Source organism: Aythya ferina, assembly GCF_964211825.1.
Source record: "Aythya ferina genome assembly, chromosome: 3".
Classification (NCBI taxonomy): domain Eukaryota; kingdom Metazoa; phylum Chordata; class Aves; order Anseriformes; family Anatidae; genus Aythya; species Aythya ferina.
In genome coordinates, this window is record NC_140298.1 from 23,455,470 (window position 1) to 23,475,379 (window position 19,910).

At 41.3% G+C, this 19,910-nt stretch overlaps 1 protein-coding gene across 1 annotated transcript in view; it reads right to left on the reverse strand.

The window, feature by feature from the left end:
* Positions 1 to 10,657, reverse strand: part of PPP2R5A (protein phosphatase 2 regulatory subunit B'alpha) — a 43,526-nt gene extending 32,869 nt beyond the window's left edge. The window contains exon 1 of the mRNA XM_084513202.1: positions 10,206 to 10,657. Coding sequence (XP_084369328.1) covers positions 10,206 to 10,356 — 151 coding nt within the window. The 5' untranslated portion in view covers positions 10,357 to 10,657. The remainder of the gene's footprint in view (positions 1 to 10,205) is intronic.
* Between the last annotated feature and the right edge of the window lie 9,253 nt (positions 10,658 to 19,910).

Here is a 19,910-nt window from a genome sequence, read left to right on the forward strand (position 1 = left end):
CAAAGAACAATTATGCTACTCCTCTTGAATTCAAAAAAGCTTTCTTCCACCAGTAAGCCAACTATTATGCTCCCCAGTGCATTCACTTATGTTTTTGGCATACGCTGCTACTACATTTGCTGTCTTCATTTAAAAACCATCAAGCAGTGGTGACGACTGATCATACGCCAGGACAGGCCCATCTTGAATGTAACCAGAGGCTCTGGGAATTTAGCATTCTCTCCTGCATGCAAGCCCAAAGAATGGTTTCACTGGCTTCATGAAGGTGGAACATTATGTAATTTTATATTTATATTATGTAATATCGATCTTATATTAATTTAAAATAGGAAGCCTGCTTCTTTAAGGAAGATAGGGATAAATCTCATCACAGAATTAATGCACGCAGCCAGATCATTAAACTGGGGTAGAAGGGTAAGTAATTGACTTTTGGAATGGGAAATTGTTGTTCTGGAGATACAAAGATGGGACAGATGGCAACCTTTAACTTTAAATCACAAAGGCTTGGTAATGCGAACTGCTTTCCCAAAGAGAAAGCAAGAATAAATAGCTTTTGTTACATAGAAATGTAACAAAGGCTTTTGTTATGGTAAAACATATGCGCTTTCAAAAAGTCCTCTTAACAAGAGGAGGGCAAATAAAGATCAAGGTAAAGCCCTGGGTATATAAACAAGTCCTCTCCTAAAAGCCTACTAACTCACAATTACTTTCTATTTGCCACAAGCCAAAAGCACCCACGGATAGGCTCCTGGTAGCTCACTGCACGCCAACGTGTGGGAAAACCAACCACCAGCAGGACCCTACAGAAAGGGAACGGGACCAGGGACCAAGCCTCTCGGACTATGGAATCAGAAAGATTGCAAGGAACCACCTCCGTGGTGCTGCTGGTCCCCGAAACATACACTGCATCCAAATTACAGAGCTGTTGTCCACTTCAGACCAGATGTTAACTCTACCTGTCCCCAAACACCCATGTTTGCTTTTAAGTAAATGCTGTTTCTTGAAATCTAAGTGTTGGATAGAATTTCCGATTTCCCCACCTCATCTTGAAGACACAAAACAAACCCTTCGGGTTGTGAAGAGGCTGACTCAAGGAACTGCTTCACACCTTCCCGGCTCAGCGTTAACCAAGTAACGTGAGCGGCTCTGTTTGCTGCTGCTCCCTCCTCAAACAGCCACAGCACTCTGCTCAGATGGGAACCAGGGGATAAGGACGGCTGAAAAGCAAGTGACAAAGCTGTGTGCCACACAGACACAAACTCCAGTTCAACAACCATCCTATGGTACACTATTAAAATCATCCTCAAACGCCTAAACCTAAACACCTCGCTAGACCAGAGCCTGAAACAAATTCATTTGCACCTTTTAAGCTTGTAAGGATAGAAATTGTGTTCACTATCTGAATAAGCTCCCTTTTTATTAATTTGAATGCAAGACCTCTGACTGAAACTGTGGTATTTTATAAACAGTGACTGCTGATAATGAAATAGGCCATAAATGGCTCCGTCGCAGGATTTTTATTTTTATTTAATGTCTATTAGCTTATATTGTTCCCTAGTTATTTTAAGATCCCACCTGATCTAACAACTTAATTTTGAATTAAATGCTCAAGTTGCTCCAGTTTGGCATCACACTAGAAAACACAAGTCAGCATTACAAATCACATTCATTTTTATTGTCCAAAAACTGCAGAAATGCTCTTTGAATTTTCACATGGCAAAATCAGTGTAGAGTGCCATACAAAAATATCTTTCATTGGAAACCACGGGCTAACTGTTAAACATTACTTCACAGAAGTACAGAATCTCATTTTGCAGTTAATTTAGCACTTAGGCTATTTTAAACGTGTGAAGGGGATGTATAGGGGAGTAAGTTAATAGGAAATCTGTGCCAGAGGAAACATGTGATCTAGGTCTTCAAAAGCCAAGGTACAATTTCATCCCTTCAATCCCTGCATAAATTGGGGTGGAAGTTACAGGTATTGGAGTAATTCCTTGGATAAATATACACTTCAATATTTGTCTGAAGTCATATTTCTTGGTTTTTAAAGTTTTCTCAGACAAATAAAATAACAAGATACTTAATCATGTCTTAAGCAGGAAGAACTAAGATTAAATCAGATGGGGAATACAGGTGCAATCCTGGTTTTGCTGCATTCAGTGACTTACCTGCCACTGACCTCAATGGGAACAGACAGTTGTCCAGAGCAGACAAATATTCAAGCACTTGCAAGATCTCCTTATCCATCTCACTTGAACTAAGCATCTAGTTGCATACATAAAAGGTCAAAAAACTTTTATTTTTCATTTTTAGCCATCAACAGTTATTTTCTTTCTAACAAAAATTGTAAACATCAAGCGTTCAGTAATGAAGGAGTGATCCTACACTTAAGTATATTCCCATTTGGCAAATTCTCGTAGTTATTTTAAAACTCTATTTACACCATTCTGATGTAGTGAGTTTATTTTGCTCCTGCTTCCTTCTCCTAAGGGAAAATACTCACAAATGTAAATTATCAAACCTTGTCCTTCCCGACTGTACTGTGGGACCCAGACCATTGCTCTCTAGGGGACTCTGACATTTGCTTCTAAATTTTTTTCCTCAAAAGTATAATAAATGTTTGTTTTCCTCAGAAACCAACAATGCTGAAATGCACAATTTCATTTTACATATGCAATTCAAAACCTACATGTAGTTCTCAACTCTTCTTCCTGTTACATACAGATGGGACCAAAATTTATGCTGCTTAACAGGACTTCAGTCCTACTGCAAAAAGTTTACACCTACGCCATATTTTAAATAAGCATAGATTATTTTTTTTTGTTAGAAACATCATCTAGTTTTCAAAAAACCTTACCCAACTAGGCTGCATTGGAACTTAAAAAAAATAAAAAATAAAAAAAAAATCCCCATTTCCCCCCACACTTTCCCATAAAATTTTACTTGGGAAGAAATGAATACAACAAAAGCATATCTTAGGGATATGGTTTAGTGGGGACTGCTAGCGTTAGGTCAGAGGTTGGACTCGATGATCTTGAGGTCTCTTCCAACCTAGAAATTCTGTGTGATTCTGTAATTTATTATTATTTTTTTTTTAACTTCCGAAGTTTCACTTGCTTATGCAACGATGCACCCTGCCAGCTCACATGTACAGCAACAGCAGACAAAAAGCTGTTTCCCCTTCACAGTCAGACAAATGGCTCTAACGTTTTATTCCTGCTTTTCTTCGGATCTGCCTTTCCTGGCCCACACTATATCACCCTCCTCGCTTGCCCCTCCTCGTTTTCCAATTCTTCTGAGAAAATCCCCTGTGCCACTTCCACCCCTTTTATCCAGGGCTTCTCAACTCTTCAAGTGTGTGATGGGATCAGGTGTACTGATTACTTTTGACCAGCAATTTGAAAAAGTGAACTTGTATAACATAACTAAAGTATCCCTGCTATGGCAGGGAGCAGCTTTAATGCTATTAATTCTTGAGAGTTTACAAACCACTGACCAGAATTAGGAAATCTTCCTTTTGCAGCACAGTTCTGGGTTGTATATGCACATACACATTTTGTCATTACTTGCACCTTGACCTCCCAGCTCCACTGCAAAATTCACATTACTCTGGGATGGGAAGCTGACAAAAACTATCCCTTGGGAAACAACAGCCAAGAGAGGGAACCTGAGACAAGGAACAAGGTAGAGAACCTTTCCTAATGGCAGCCAAGGCAACACAACAGCACAGTCTGTTTCTGAAATCCCTATACCATATCCACAGCAGCAATATGAGCTACTCCTGTAGCAGGCTACAGGCCACCTGATCAGCTCAGATGCTGTCCCTCTCTACACCCCAGCAGTGCTACGAGCTGGCGTTCTGCATCGACGTCCAGAGAAGCCCTCCTTGCCCCAAACACACTGCAGCCAGTGACTGCCAGCAGGTTCCATCCTCTGATCATGGCAGCTGCAGGTATGTTCTTCTAATCTTTACCTTCTCGAGTTAAGACTCTTATTTGATGAACCAACTCATCTTCAATCAATTCCTGATATAGCAAACAAAAACCCTAAGCACATGAAATTTCAAGACTGGTTTACCTTTGGAGTCAGGTAAAGTCTCAAAAAACGTGGTCACAATGAAAAGCTGTGAAGAAACTCACACTGGATATGGTAAGAAACATTTCCAGCACATTTCACAGCCAGCCTTTGACATTCAGGACTTGCTGCAGCTACAGGTGAGGAGCTGGCTCCAGCCGCACACCCTCCTGCCCTCTTTTCCCACCTGCATCTCCTGTCAGCCCACCGCTTCTTACCATCCTGCCACCTGTAGCACACTTCTGGGCTCCTGCTTTCAGAAAAACATATTGCAAGCTTTCTATACACTTAATTATAGTGCAGGAAAACCAAAGAAAAGCCGTGCACAGCAGCCTCAAAGAGGTGGTTCCTTGCAGAGCAGCACAGGAGGTACTGAATCATCATCAGTCTCGCTACCGAGCTACAAAAGCTGCTGAGCACATCTGAGAATTTGGACCACATTAGATTAATTTTCATCCAGAGCTATATGCTAAGCTACAAAGTACAGCAAACATCAGAGCTCAAGACCATTATTACTATTTTAATATCAACAACATATAACACATTTTTACTCTAGCCTTAGGAACGGTTTGAACTGTTTTTGCTGAAACTCAGAAAATTAGCCTGAGGAACAGTTCCAAATAAAACTGTCCATACTTGGCATGGAAACTTCAGTCCAAACTGTTTAGCAATGCTGTAAGCAGCTGAGAATAAGGTCTTGTGAAGGAAAATTGTAGGCGACCTTAACTAAGAGGAGTCCTGCCTTGAAGTCAAATGTATGCCACTGAGACTGACCACGAGCTCAGCAAAACTTAACAGAAACTAGCTCAGTGACTCTCTGATAAAAATCAATGATTCAGATGTTAAAATAAGCTGTCGCTGTTGGTCCAGTTTCCAGAAGAGCATTTCGCCAAGGGAGTTTTATACAACAGACTTTATTTACTACCTACTGGTCTCGTTAGCCTGTGGTTCCAACCTTCAGAGTTCACACACTGTGATGAGCCTATACGTATAATCTTAGCCTGCTGGATTAAAACAGGAGTCAGGACGACAATAGCACAAACTGAATGTTAAACCCTTCCACAGGGAAATGTCTTTCTTCATAATAACACTACACATAGTCCTTCTATGCTTAAAGACAACTTTACTCTGTCCCGAGCTGTTGGTACGGTGCCTTCTCAACAGCACCAAATAATTTTAAGATAGGTGGATATTAAAAAGAACTCTGCAAATTGATATAATCTTCTTTCGATCAGACAGCCAGAGCAGTAAGTAATTCCACTTGTATTTCCTACAGCAACTACCATTAAAATCGGCACCTGCAAAACTAATATCTGACTAAACTAGAAAGCAACGAATATGGAAAAAGAAATCTGATCCTAAGCTGGCACACAGAAGATGTGAAAGATTTAAATAGAAAAGTTCATGTGAAGACTGTCAATAGGCTCTATATTTAGGAGTTGCTCTTGATGGAAGTATATTCTAAGACCAAAAATTCAAGTCTAAGGATAAAAAAAGGTCAATTTGTTAAGAATTAAAGACCAAATGTTCCACTCCATAAACTAGGAACAGTTCCTTAATATAGAAGAAAATTAAGCAGTACATTTTTCATGGAACTACATTAGAATATTAAAATTAAAAGTTCTTAAGTCTTCTTTAGCTATTGTAGGTTCTCTGTTTTTCAAGATTGTAAAACACAAGTTTTGACTACTTTGTTGAGTGCCCTGTTGAGACTATGTGTAAGAGTTAAATGGAAATTCCTCAGAGAACATCCTCATCTTCATCTGAAAACTAAAGATCGTCTTTGTTAAGGAAAAGATCAGCAGGGAAGGTCACAGATGCAAGTGAGGTTGAATACAAAAGGTATAGGATGGGGGACTACGGAAGAGGAAATAACAATGAATCATCAGGGATTTAACAAAAACAAAACAAAACAGTGCAAATCTGAGCAACAGAAAACTGTCATTTAACTTACAAATATTTATGAAGTCTGTAGTAAAAGTAAACCATTCTAAAATTTTTGAAGGCTATTTTCCTTTCTGGAGCAAAGGCAACTTAATGTTAGCATGAATAAAATTCCTCTCAGCTGTTTTTAACTCTGCTTATTTTTGTCACTCTGAAATACACACTGTATGATTCAAAGCATCTGAACTGACCCTGCTGGATGTAATAAGGTTAAAATTTTAGCAATAAGCAAGCTTACTAGGCCTTCCTATAATGCTGTCATGAAAGCTTAGCTTGAACACAGCACCTGGTTCTCAGTCAAATCCAAGCTGTCCCTTGATGGTTTAAATAAAGCAAATACTTTTGATAACACCCGTTTTGAACCCCATATTTGGATGCTGAAACTGCATACTGGAAGGTCTTTTAAAAATGTCTTATTCCAGTATACTTCACCACTGTAACTCGCAGTCCCACTGAGATTCTTACAACCATCTCTAGCCTACGGCTGACAGATTTTTGGACCAGTTTCCAGCTGTTCTGCTGTAAGAGCCAGAGTTTTCTCGATGGGGAGAGTTTCATTTGGAAACGAACACTAAGAATTTCTTGTAATATTTTTGTGCTTTGTGCATATTATAGGAAATAAGCCTGCAGTGACAAGCGTCTTCCCAAAAGGATGCTCAGTACTGAGAAGATCACAGAGAGACATCAGAAAATGTTTATTCACTCCAGCTGGACTTGACATCTCTGGTAACAGAAAAAAGGTACATTCTCTTTACAACCTGACAGCCCACATTAACTGTGCTAAATAAAAGCAACAAGCTGTTTTGAATAAGATTTTTTTTTTTTCATCCTATCTGGTCACCATTTTCCACCTGTATTTTCACATGCTTCTTCAACCAAAAAAAAAAAAGTCACAGAAACGTGTATGTGTAGTTTCAGTGCGATTAGTCAGACTGGCTCCCAAGGTCAAGCTGATTGTCTTTTTCCAGAAATGAAGGTAACTGCATGGGCTATTACAGTGTTTAAAAAGGACTCGGTATTGAGACAAAATGACCACTTCTTAAGAATTTAAAAATAACAATCCCTTCATCAGATTTCTTTAAACTCAACACTCCCAGGACTGTTCACTAAGCGATAAAATCCTGCTGTTAACCAGCATGTTACTTTGGCTACAAATTTTCAGAGGATTTGTATTAAGTAAACTGCAAAGTAACAAAATGAAAAGGAGATGGGAGGGGGAACAGCTTCAACTTGACACAGGTCTAACACTCTTCCCTCCCCTCCTCCCCCCTTTTTTTTTTTTTTCTTCTTTTTTTTTTCTTTTTTTTTATTATTCTGGTCTTCAGTACTGCTTATGAAGCACTACAGTGAAGCATACACTCTCCTGAATAACAGAGGAAATGTAATTCCTCATTTATTTTATGTATCCTGTCATCAGTAAGGTTTTGCTAAGCTTTTATCTAAGGATGATACATAATATCTGATGTAAAAATAACGTGAAATGTGAATGACCAACACACAATCCCACTATACCCCCTCAACTTCTCCCTGTCCCCCCAAAACCCAAACCCCTAAAGCTAAGACCATGTACTATCTGGGACTCTCACCTGCTAGTGACAGAAACTCGGCTTCTCCTAGCAGTGACAGAATATGCAGCTAAATCCAGAAATTTTGGTAATCCCAGCAGCACCACAATTAGCTCCAGAAATATGTAAATAAGTATGTTACCTTTCTACAGGCTTTCAAGCAATACCACTTACACCCCTATGACAGGGTGTTACACTATCTGATCTGGCCCTATTAGTAGCAAACAAAAAAAATAAATAGTCCCTAGATAAAAGGGGAAAAAATCTACCCAGGAAGATGTTTGATAAAGTGAGTGGTTAGTTTTTATTTTTTCTTCTGGAACACCCTTCCTTCCAATAAAGTAGAATACAAGTATTTCAGGCCAGCCTGACAAACCTATTTGGGAGTTTCAGAATATTTGTTATTGTCCTGAAAGTGATCAAACAGGACAGGAACTATAAATCAAATTAAGTATTTTTACTGCAGTATATCACCAAACTGCTTCTTCATCTACAAACTGTTGATCTCCCAATACAGGCTTCACACGCCCTACATTTAGCCCCTTACTGTAAGATACCTGGAAAAGCAAAACTTCTTAATCTAATTTCCTAAGTGCATGCTGAGGGCCCTTAGGCACCAGCATAATGACTGTACTTTCCTTTTTCCGCCCCTCCCTGGGAACACTGGCTGCCAGGCTGGAGATGACACTACGCTGGCAGCATCACAGCTATTGCTGAATTCCACATTGGCTTTAAAGAATAAAGCAGAGCTTCATCTTACCGAGACGTATGCGATTACAACAAGAAGTTTCACAAAACCATACATTTATGGAGAGCAAACTCTTTCTATCAGCTCGTTTGGTTTGGGAGGCAGGGGAGGGTCAAGAGAGGAAAGGAGAAAAGCGGAAGGGGAGAAAGCATCAGATATTCACAACAAATCAAAATTCCCCATATATCCAAACATTGCAAACCCAGGGGAGAAAACATGCAGAAGAGTGCTGCCCAGCTTTCTGATAACTGGCCACCTGGGATACTGTTACTCATAAAAGCATGCTTTGCCCACAGTTTCTGTTCTGAAACAGATCTGGAGGGCAAGACTTTCAATGTAAACCATAAGCATGAACATAGATGCGATTTTCCTTTAAGAATTTCAGGCAATTCGAGCTACTATAAAACTCTGCTTAACTGAACAGATTCCTCTGATAGTTTATGGCCTCAAATTTCCAAACATTCGAGCTGCTGATGCCACACAAACTTTCCCCGTACAATAAGCAAAAAGCTGTAAAACTGCACTCACAAAACGAGAAGACTTAATCATACAAAGTTAAAAAGCTAACATTAAAGTCCCAGTTCAGCAAAGAATGTAAACTTGGACATTTTGCTGATTTAAGCTGGAATTGCTCCCTGCATAAAGTACGTACGCTTAACTGTTTGCTGGATCAGGACCCAAACTTTCTGAAGTCTGCCACCTATGTGCGATATTTGCCAAGTGCTTTTACAAGGTCTCAAGAATGGTTTTATAAAAAAATTATCTTTGAGGAAAATAAACTGTCTGTACAGCATGGGAATTAGCTTTTCATTATTATTAAAACTTGGCAGAAGTTTAGTCATACCAATAGCAGAAACTGAAGCTTGATTTCAAAGAAATCATCTTGGTTATAAATCCTGTAAATCCAGCTAAAGGGAGGACAAAACTTCACAAAGAAAACCCAAAACAAGCACCGTGAAGAACACCTCTTCTGTTTTTAAGAGCAACGTGCTCAGCCACTGCAACAAAGATGCTAAAGAAAAAAATAATTCCCATGTTACCTTCCTGCCCAAGCTTATTTGCATTTAATAACATTTCTGCTAATAGCCAGTTTCATGATTCATGAACATCTGCCGTTCAGGAGCAGCAAGAAACTGCCTTGAAATACTACAGCTGTGACTGTATAATCCACAAAAATCAAACAGGAAAAAAAATATTTAGCTTTTAGGACTATTTTTAAGTCGGCCACACTGCACTCTGATTTGGGGCATTTACTGCAGATCATTAAGAGTTATTTTTTCCCACCATCGTACGATGCAGCTTCAAAAACTTCACCACGAGTGACAGCACAATTGCTATGGGGTAATGGTAAGGTAATGTTTGCCCCTTGTTGCTCAGGTTCTTGTTAAGTACTTTAACAAGGAGTTCGTATTCCCTGCTGAATAACTAGTTTTGTAATTTTTAAGGGAGGGAAAACTTTGGTGGGAAGGGGGGGGGGGAAGGCTGCACTGAACTTCTGGTTCATTTTTGCAACCTGCTAGCAATCAGCCTGCCCGGATTTGAGTTTCAGGACGAAGGATAAAGGCTGCGGTGCCGGTTTCCATGCCAGGGCGTCCTTTTTTTTCACCCAGGCTTTTGAGATACCGCCTCGTTCCCCCAAAACCCCGGCGGGGCAAACACCAACCCAAAAAAAAAGCGCTGGGGAGGCCCGAGGCAAGCCCGGGACACGATGCCAGGGGCACCGGGCTCCTCTTTGCAAACCCCCCTGAAGGGAGGAGCCACCGCGGGAGAGAGGGGACGGAGGAGGGGGGGACACGGGGACAGAGGGGACAGAGGGACGGGACAGAGGGACGGGGGGACGAGGCAGGGCCCCGCGGAGGGTTTCGCCGAGGTACCTTTGAGCTGGGGCAGCGGCGAGAGCTCCACCTGGCTGCCGTGGCCGCGGAACTGCGAGGAGCCCTGCGAGCGCCGCTGCCGCTGCGCCTTGCGCACGGATTTCCGCGTGAAGCCGTCCACTTTCTCCGCGGCGGAGATGGCCGCCGACATGGCTGGGCGGCGAGGCGGCGCGGGGGGGACGCGCTCGCCGCGGGCATATATCAAAGCGGGCGGGAAGGAAGGGAAAAAAAAAAATAAAATAAAAAAAATAAAATGAAAATGGGATAATAATTAAAAATTATTATCGACCCAGCCTCCTCGCCGTTCCCTCCCCAGCCGTGGAGCGGCCCCGCGGAGGGGGGGGCGCTCGGCAAACTTCGCAGCGGGCCGGGCCCGCTGTCATCCGCCGGGCTGGCCGGGGGGGCGGCTCCCCAGCGCCCGGCTTCCGCACGCCCCTTCCCCGCCTTCAGGCGCCGCCGCCCGCAGCCCCCCCCTGCCTCGCCGCCATCCCGCCCGCCCTCTGCCCCGCCCGCCGCCAACGGCGAGGGAAGGGGTGGGGGGGACGGGGGGCGGGGCCGTGGAGGGGTGAGTGACAGCGCGGGACGCCCAATGAGAGGAGAGGGTGGGGAGAGGGGGGAGAGATTGGCGGGTAGATGCTCCAATGGGAAGGAAGGAAATGGAGTGGGTGGGGCTTCCCGCTACGAGGTCGGGGGGCGGTGGCGGAGCGCGGCCGTTGGGCGCGAGGCGCGGCGGCCGTTAGCTCGTGGCGCTGTCGCTGAGGCTGCTCAGGCAGGAGGAGGGTGGGGGCTGCCCCCTCAGCCGCCCCTCGCTGTGGTACCGGGCCGTGTGCGCCTCGCGGCGGAGCTCCGGCAGCGCCTGGCTGCCTTTTGGGATGGGTTTCTAACTCCTCTGTTGAGTTAGGATGAGAACAGTGAGAATCATGTAGGTTTGGGGTAGCAAGTGTTGGTGTCTGAGCCAGGGAGCGCCGGTAAGGCAGGCAGAAGGATGGGGGAGAGAAATTTGAGGTCATAATCCTCCTGCCCCAAAGATACAATGCTACACTCGTGTAAAGTTTGCATCAGGTGTCTCAGTTACAGATGAGTTTCAAAAAGTAAACATGCCACATGGTTTATGTGGCTCAAGCTGAAGGTAGGCTGTAAGAAGCGTGCATTGCGATCGCTGCAGCACATGGAAAACACAATGTTTGTGCATGCGGCATTGGGATGCCTTGAAGTGACTTTTCCCAGGCCCATTTCCATATAAAAACAGCCCAGCTCTTGAACTGCCAGCATGTGGGATGGCTTACGGTCATACAAGTACAGGGAGGCTCTATGCACACCAGCATGTGGCTTCCTAGTGCCTAGCTTTAGGTGCCAATTCAGCAAGTAAGCATGTTCAGCATTTTAAAGGCTAAAATCTAAAATTTTGGTAGGACATAAATACTGTAAGGTAATTGCACTTTATGTGCTCTCACGAGCCGAACTTACTATGTAGAATCCATAAATCAAAAGCCATATTTGGATAGCAGCTTTATATGAGCATAAAAATGGTTGTTTTGTAAACAGAGATAACTAATATACTGTTATCTTTCTCGGATGTCTACAGACATTTTAATATATATTTGTTATTTCATAAAGTCAATTTTGAAGACCAAATGGCATAGTTTGGACACTTGCCCTTTAAACTTCTCACTTGTATCCATTGCAGTAAAAGCAATGCTTGCATTCCTTACCTGGTTAATTCACGTTTCACTACACAGCCCGTAGGTCCTACTCAGAGCACTAAGGCCCAGACCTCGTGTCAGTGTGTTCCCCTCTTCCTGCCTGCCCTCCAACAGCTGTCATTTTCTTCTGCACCCATTTTTAGAAAGTGACACGGTCCGGTGTGTCCTGTATACTGTTTATTGGCAACTCAACCCTTGCTGCCTGTCCCCCGTGTGAAAGTGCCTACCTTCGCGTTTCATCAATTGAACATTTTGAAAACGGTTAATGAAAAGCATTAAGTAGGTTCTGAGTAACACGAAAATATCTCCTGAGATGTAAAATATTTTCTCAGAGGTACTAGGCTTTGGGATGGTTGCCATGCTGCTTAAAACAATGTTGTAAAAACCTATTGGCAGTTGAGATTCATGACGCAAAGCCCTAAGTAAATAATAGGTATAGCCTTGCAATGATGGCATTTTCATATCAGTTGCACTGGAAAATATTTTCAGACCGTATCTTCATGGACTGCTCATAAAAGAAGTACTGGTGAAGTCTGTCAGCGGAGCAAAAAATAGGCTGCTTTATTGTCGTGAATAAATTAAAAGTATTTTTAGCTATTGAGTTTTCTGTTGTCTTGTTAATATAACTTTTCTGGTTTGGAAACGAATGAGCAGCAGCTCTGTCAACCAGCCGCAGTTTCCCAAATTGAAAAGCTAATGGTTGAACTGGCGTTTGTTTGAGGACGGTGGAATTACGTGGATGTGGGAGGCCATTTGACCGTAAAGGTGTGCGGACCAGGGTGTCTGGGGGAAGACTGAAAGCGAGAGCTGCGGCTGGCAGTCTGAAATAGCTGCGCTGGGGAAGGCTGAAGTTTGCCTTCCCCGCTTCTGCGCACGCTGCTGCTTCCTACACAGCTGCCTGAGCTGCTTCTGAGTCAGCTTCTGAACCCCATGGTTTCTACGGAGTATTTAAAGGCACACAGCGATGATGCCAGGTTATAAGCTGCCGGCTCCACATCTAATTCATAAAAGTCTGCGGTGTCCACAGAGAATGTTGTGAATAGTAATTTTCTGCCAGGCTGTTCCCACTCTTCAATCAGAGCCTTCAGTGTGCACCGAAGCACTGATTCTGCAAAGCCTTATGTGCGTATCTAAGTTTACTCGGAAGAAAACTCATTATCATTCATGATCGTTATTCACAACAGAGAAGCAGCATTCTAGAACAGATTTAACTGAAAGTCACATTTGCAGTTCTTTTCATTCAGTCACAGAGATTTATTCCCTGTACCTTCCTAGCATTATTATTTTTTTTTAATCCAGGAGTGGAAAGGTGAATGGGACTATGATGTGTCATTAAGTTTTAGATCCCTGTCGAACTTGGAAGTGTGGGGCTTCAAGTACTGGGTTGCTGCTGAGATTTTGCTATGGGGATGTGTCTGGCTGCCATTCCATCAGTTCTTTAAGGTATTTCAGCTAACTTAAAACACTGTCTGGGCTAAGGCTGTGCTCAACTAAGTTTAAACATGTGAACTGTCCCAGTGAAACCGAGCTTACTGTTCACAAACGTCCGGTTAACTGTGTTCTGTGGTCTGCACTGGCTAGTCACTATCTAGCAGAAGTCTTCCTAAGTCTTCTGCTTGATAAATCCTTAAATAATACAGAATCAATTATCTCAGGGACCATCTGTCACCTTCCTCCCAGAGCAGGATTTGAAATTCTGGGATTGGAAACCAGAGATTAGTTGGCAAGACCTTCTTTTTAAGGGCGCTGAGTAAGATTTCCTTCCACATACCTATGAATACATCACTACAGTCTTTCCAGGCAAAACTATGTGCATGGGTATTTGCAGGCAATGGATTGTTAAAACTAGCTCTGATTCATGTTGTTATTTTAAAAGCCTTTTAATTAAATCTTCTGTCAGACAATCCAGCATGACTGGGTTGCAAATAAAAAATTATTTTAAGGAGTTTGTACACACAAGCACATACATGCATGCATACACTGATTGCCATAACTGATAGTGCACTGAAAATGTACCCCAATTTAACTCCTTAATTCTGTCTTTGTCTTGAACTGTCATTTTGGGTGGAAACAATGCTGTCTGAGATAGCAATAGGAATCTGGCTTAGTATGATGCAAAGCAACCCTTAGGAACATAGGTTTACAACTAAGCTTTCGAAGTCTGCTATGTCTTTGCTGTAATGACATTTTCTTAGCAAAAATTGACAGAACATGAGCGTATATGTATTTATTAATCTGTTGTCTGTGCTAAAGATCACCCTGCATTTTATATGTAAAATGGTGAAAGATCTTAAGCAAAAAGAGTGGATTTGTAGTATTTTTAAATGTAAAAAGTGGCACCCCTATTCACTGAAATGCCAAAAATAAAATAAATAAAAATAAAAATAAAAAACACCAAATGACCACCACCAAAAAAAAAAAAAAACACCCAGCTGTAGCCTTACTACTACCAATTTCTAAATGCTTTTGTCTGTGGAATACCAGGCCTTTGTAAATGCCAGCTAGCACTCTCCTCAGCTTTGCAGTCTTCTACAAAGCTTATTCAACACAACATTTAGAAAATAAAAAGGAAGTATTTCTGTTATGAAATGTTTGCATTTAATAGCGAACACCTGGAAGCTAGAGTTCTTTCAGAAATAATTCCTAATGCTCAGTGAAGGGAATTAAACAAACAAACAGCAAGGTTTATTCTGTCAAGTTCTCAGCAGGCTAACAAGAATTACTGCATGCTAAGAATCAGCTGCTCTTGGAAACTTAATGAATGTGGCAGCCAGAAAAGTATAAAACATGGCCAAGAGATGTGAACCAGATATGTTGGCTGTAACAAAGAGAAATGAAGAGAAGTGTAAGTCTCTCAGTAAATCCAAGGTGGAAAGAGTTCACTGTACCAGAGTTTCTGAACGCTTTGACAGCATAGCATATGCTATAAGGAGTTAGTTTTGTATCTTAAGTTGTAATTCTATTCCCATGTCAGAAATAGTAATTTCTTGGCAAATAGTAGCAGAACATAATTTCTATATTTTCACATGTCCCTGCTGTGATTTAACAACTGGAAACAAAGAGCCAAGTCTTCTTCAACAGCCATTTCTCTGCAGTCTGCTAGCCAGTGTCCTGACAACCATCATGTGCAAGTTTGTCCCCTCTCTGTCACTCCTTGGTTTCAAACCATAGCTTTTCAGGGACATTCAAAAAAAAAAAAAATGCTGGAAAAGCAGAACGAGTGTTTTTTATTACTTTAGGAGTCCTAAATATTGAATAATTATAACCCATCCCCCCACTCACTGGCTAATGAATAAAATCAAGTCATATGCGCTTGTGGATTCTATGAATTTGTCATATAGGTTATGAAGCTTCTGTGTGCAGTTGCTTCATGTTTTCAAGTTCTACTCAACAGCTTTCAGAGCTGGAAAAGTTTTAAAAGAGACAGCTATTGTTGCCCTGCAATAACGTGATTCCCAGAGCTGAATCTTTGGGGGGAAAAAAAAGAGAGAGAGAGAAAGTCATGATTGTGGATATGCCCACAGAAGAGATTGAAATGAGTTTCTGAGAGATCTAATAATGTTTATAGTAATTAGTTGTTTGTCTTTTTGTCTGTAACATACTTATAGGTTTATTTTTGCCAGCAGATGAAGTAAACAGCCTTTCTCGCCATTTCAGGAGTACACACCTCCATGTTAGGACTTGTCTACCTTGGGGAAATTTACCACCTTTACTATAGCAATAGAGCCGTAGTGGTCAAATTAAAGCAGCGTAGTAATGCCAGAGAATTTTCCTTATGTAGGTGTGCTCTTAGTCATGATGGTAGAGGAAGCGGCACTTGTTTCTGCTGCAGTGAAGCCTGGCATTACAGCAGGAGCTGTCTCTCACATGTTGCTGTGTACAGCAGAGTCCCAGCCTTCCTGCAGAAGGATGGAGCCCCTTAGGTGACCTGACTTGCTCTCCTTCCAGCGGATCTGACACCACAGGCACTAAGCACAGACCGTGCAGCAAGCTCACTTAATCCTACCCAGTGAACACATGAGCCACAGTTTGCGTTTCAGTCTGTAAATTGTTCTTTTGTTTTGCAGGCTTTACTGAACACAGTTTTATTTCATGTGACTGTGCTATTTATGGAGGAGTAAATATTGCCGGGGGTCTATTTAAAAAGGCCAATGACCTGGATTTTTTTCCATTTGAATTATCTCCAGGAGTCAGACATGTTTAACAACTGATTTTTTCCCTTCGTTGCTGTAGACTGGAACCATTTCTAATGTCTTAAGTCAACAACATTTAAAAAGATAAAGATTTTCTGAGAAATAAAACTTCATGTGATTAGACAATGTGCAACTTTTCCATGTTTGGAAAAGACAAATTCCATCTGAATTACCAGCTATCAACACAACATGTCTTTAGCTCTGAAATATCAGCCTTTTCATACTGTTATGGTAATTTCAGTTCATAACTCTGGTTTGATCCCTTTGTTGTTTTTTACAAAACCTATTATCAAGTGTGTTTCACATATTCCAAATAAATAAATAAACCATGTTTTCGGAAAGGGAAGATTTAAATAGAGTAAATGTTCTTCCTGCTGTCCTTGCAATCTAAATAGCAGCATTGCTTTACTATTTAAGAATCAGAAAGTTAAACAGTGCCAGAAAAATATTGCTGTATTTTCACTTTCAAGAAAGAGTTTTGTGAAAGCAAACAGGTAGCCAAATGTCAAGAATATTAAACATGTTTGAGTGTTCTTAAAAGATGAGCCAGCCATATTTTTGTAATATATAACATTTTGTAGCAGCATAAAATGAGTTGATCACAATCACAGCCAAGTGTAAGGAGAACCAACTTGAAATGTTGTTGTAGACATACTTTTATTTATGTTGCCACGTAAAAGCATTAAAAGTCAGAAATTTTATACTGAGTGATATTCAATATATATTCTAAAGCTTGTGAATTTTACCAAGCAGTGAGAAGGTGCCCTGGCTTTAGTGCAAAGACAGCTTCAGAAGTTACTCTACCAAGGAGGTGGAGAGAGATGGCAGTCTCTAGGCCAGTCTTACTGCCAAAGCCATCACCTTTCCTAACTGTATTTCTTCTAAATCCCATCTCCATCATGGACAACACCCAGATAGTTTACTGGCAAAGTAAATTAAGAGCCCATCTTTAATATTCTTCTGGCTCAAACCACACTACAGCACAGAGGAGCTGTGCTGCACAAGCTGCCTGCGCACAGCCCCACCAGTCCTTCTTAGCCTGTGAGAACACCACAAAGCAGCAGCCCACCGTGTCAGCCTGTTGATAGCTTAGCACAGGCAGTGATTTAAGACATTTGGAAAAATGTTGCACGTTGCTAGTCAAACTAATAGAAGTTCATACTGACGGTTCTTCAAATGAAGCAAAACTGCATCCTTGCCCTTTCTCTGGAAAAAGATACTTTACAGGGAATAAAACCTTTTTTGAAGTTTTTCCATTCACTCTCACCACTTATTACTTCAGCCTTCTCATTTCTGGTGTCCTTTTTCAAGCACCGGAGTTTGCCAGTAGGTTATTGCACACTTTAGGAGACTATAGTCTGCCTTGAGTCAGAGTTGTTACTGTAAAATTAACTGCTGTCATTGACACCTACAGCCTCCTTCGAGATCAGTTGTACAAGCGCTGTTTCCTTTTCCGTTGTGAGTAACATATGTTTTCAGTTCTCATTTGTATTACTAAACAACGGGTTTCAGATTCTAACTCAAACCATCTTTCAAAATTAAATTAGCTAAAGCCTTAATTAGCCAGCACTGATCAGAACAGATTGCAGTGACTGCACATGCTACTCCAGTCTATCTCTTCATTAAAAAGCTGCCAGCTTTTAAGGAAATAAAAAATAATCACAGACTATTTTCCATCTTAGTAGACCTCGGAATTGTCTGAGGGGAAGCAGAAAGATTGTAGTAATAACCAAGAACCTCTGTAATCCCTTCCTAGATTCTTTCTCACTGATTAACTGGTTTGAAAGTAAGGCAGACCTTAAAGGAAAAATAAGCTAAACCATTTGGTAATGTATGCCCCCACACAGGGGTATGTCAGAAATCTCTTCCATTTTTTTCCTTTGTGGAAAAACTGGTAGCCTGATTCTTCTCTACTCTGTTTTTTGGAGACCATAAAATCACCAAAGTCATCAAAGTTACATTGACTAGAAATGTGCTAACATGTCATTAAGGACCAATTCTTCAAATGAGCCCAAAGGCCAGATATTGTAATAAAAAATGTAAATATGCAGGAGTGCCATTTTCTGAAATTAAAAATTATTTTAAATAATACATTTCCTTTAAAATTGTCATTAAAATTGGTGTCTGGAAAGTAAAGCCATACATTTTCTTACACAACAGGTAGGCAGCAGAACTACAAACGGATCTGGAAGTCTCAATGCTCTTCTGAGAGGACTGGTTTGAAAAGCAACCCATGATCCTGATCTCTCTGCTCCAGTTAAAAACATTAAATATACATAGGGATAGAACTGGACTAGGACTATGTGTATATATATGATCTTCAATATACATATTGAGTATAAATCTTAAGATCTTTTGAAATATGTATACTTCAGAGCAGGACACCTCCATCACATTGAGTACATTGGCCTGGGTTAGACGTCTTGCTGCCAGTGTCCAGCTCCATAGCCTTTGCCTGTCTGATTGCTTCTAGTGTCCCACCACTGCATTATGTTACATGACAAATTTGTATTTAATTTTATACGGTATGCTCTATTCTGGTATTTCTGTTCAAGTTTAAATTGAGTTCAAGACAGTCCCTCAACTGAACAGAATGAAAGGGTCTGGAATGCTCCTTTGCACCACGCCGTTTCAGTTGCTCTTTGACAGAATATCTATCTGCCTAATAATTGCAGAGTTTAGTGTCTGCTCTCCCAGATCCTTGCAATCCTCAACACCAAAAAACGAAGACAGATGCATTTGCTGCACCATTCTGCAAGGTACTGACATGGTCCATACGGATACCCTCAGTGAGCAGGGTATCAAGTAAAGTGCTGGTTCCCAGCCTTTCTCAAGCTGGCACCATTTGATGCCACCCCCTCACTTCTGTGCCCTGCAGGACTGCACACACTGCCTCCTTGCTTCCCCAGTTGTCCTCAGCATTTTTGTGCCCTGCTTCTTCTTGTCTGTGGGGCTGCTCCTGCTGCCTCTCCTCCCTTTCTTACCTAGGTGGTGACTTGTGCTGCCACCACTTCCCCTGGCTGCAGCCAGGATGATTCTGGCCCGAAAGATGGAAATATTCATATTCATATGAGTCTGCCCTGAACCATCTCTGCACAGAGCTGGCATGAGTTCTGCCTTTCCCATTGCTCCTGTATTACAGGCATTCATTAGTTGGGAACCTGTGCAACAAATTCTAACACCCTGCTGGGATTTACTCTCCTTGTCCTAAAATAATAGCAGTTAAAAATAATAAAAATAATTTAATAATCAAATAAATAAAAGCTATTATTTTTTTTCATAGAATGCATCATGCATTAATAGGATGCATGTATGCACTGATTTCTTATTATCCCAGTGCTTGTGGAAACTTCTTGTGTTCTGGGAAGCCCACTACTAGTGGTACATCTTCAAGCCTTAAGTACTGCACAGAAAATAACAAGGCAGCTTAGAAATTCATGAAATGGGAGAGCATTACATAGCTGAAAAATTAAGGCAATCAAGGAAAATCATAATTGAGTTTGGGCTTTGATTACTTTGTAGAATTAAGACATTTCAAATGTGTTTCTCACAAAATAACTTCAATGCACCTGAGATGATACTTGATAAAAGATGTGAAAAATAAGGCAGAAAAGTATTAGGTGTTCTTTCAACATAAGCCTTGATAAAACAGGATCTCCACTGATCCCAAAATACTCAGTACTGTTACTGATTTCAATAGTGTGACTTCCAAAAATAGGCTTTGTTACACAGACCTTCTTGCTTGTCTCTAGTCTAAGAATGGTTACTCTGATTTTTGGATTTTTTTTTTGCCTGTTAAGAAGTTTAAG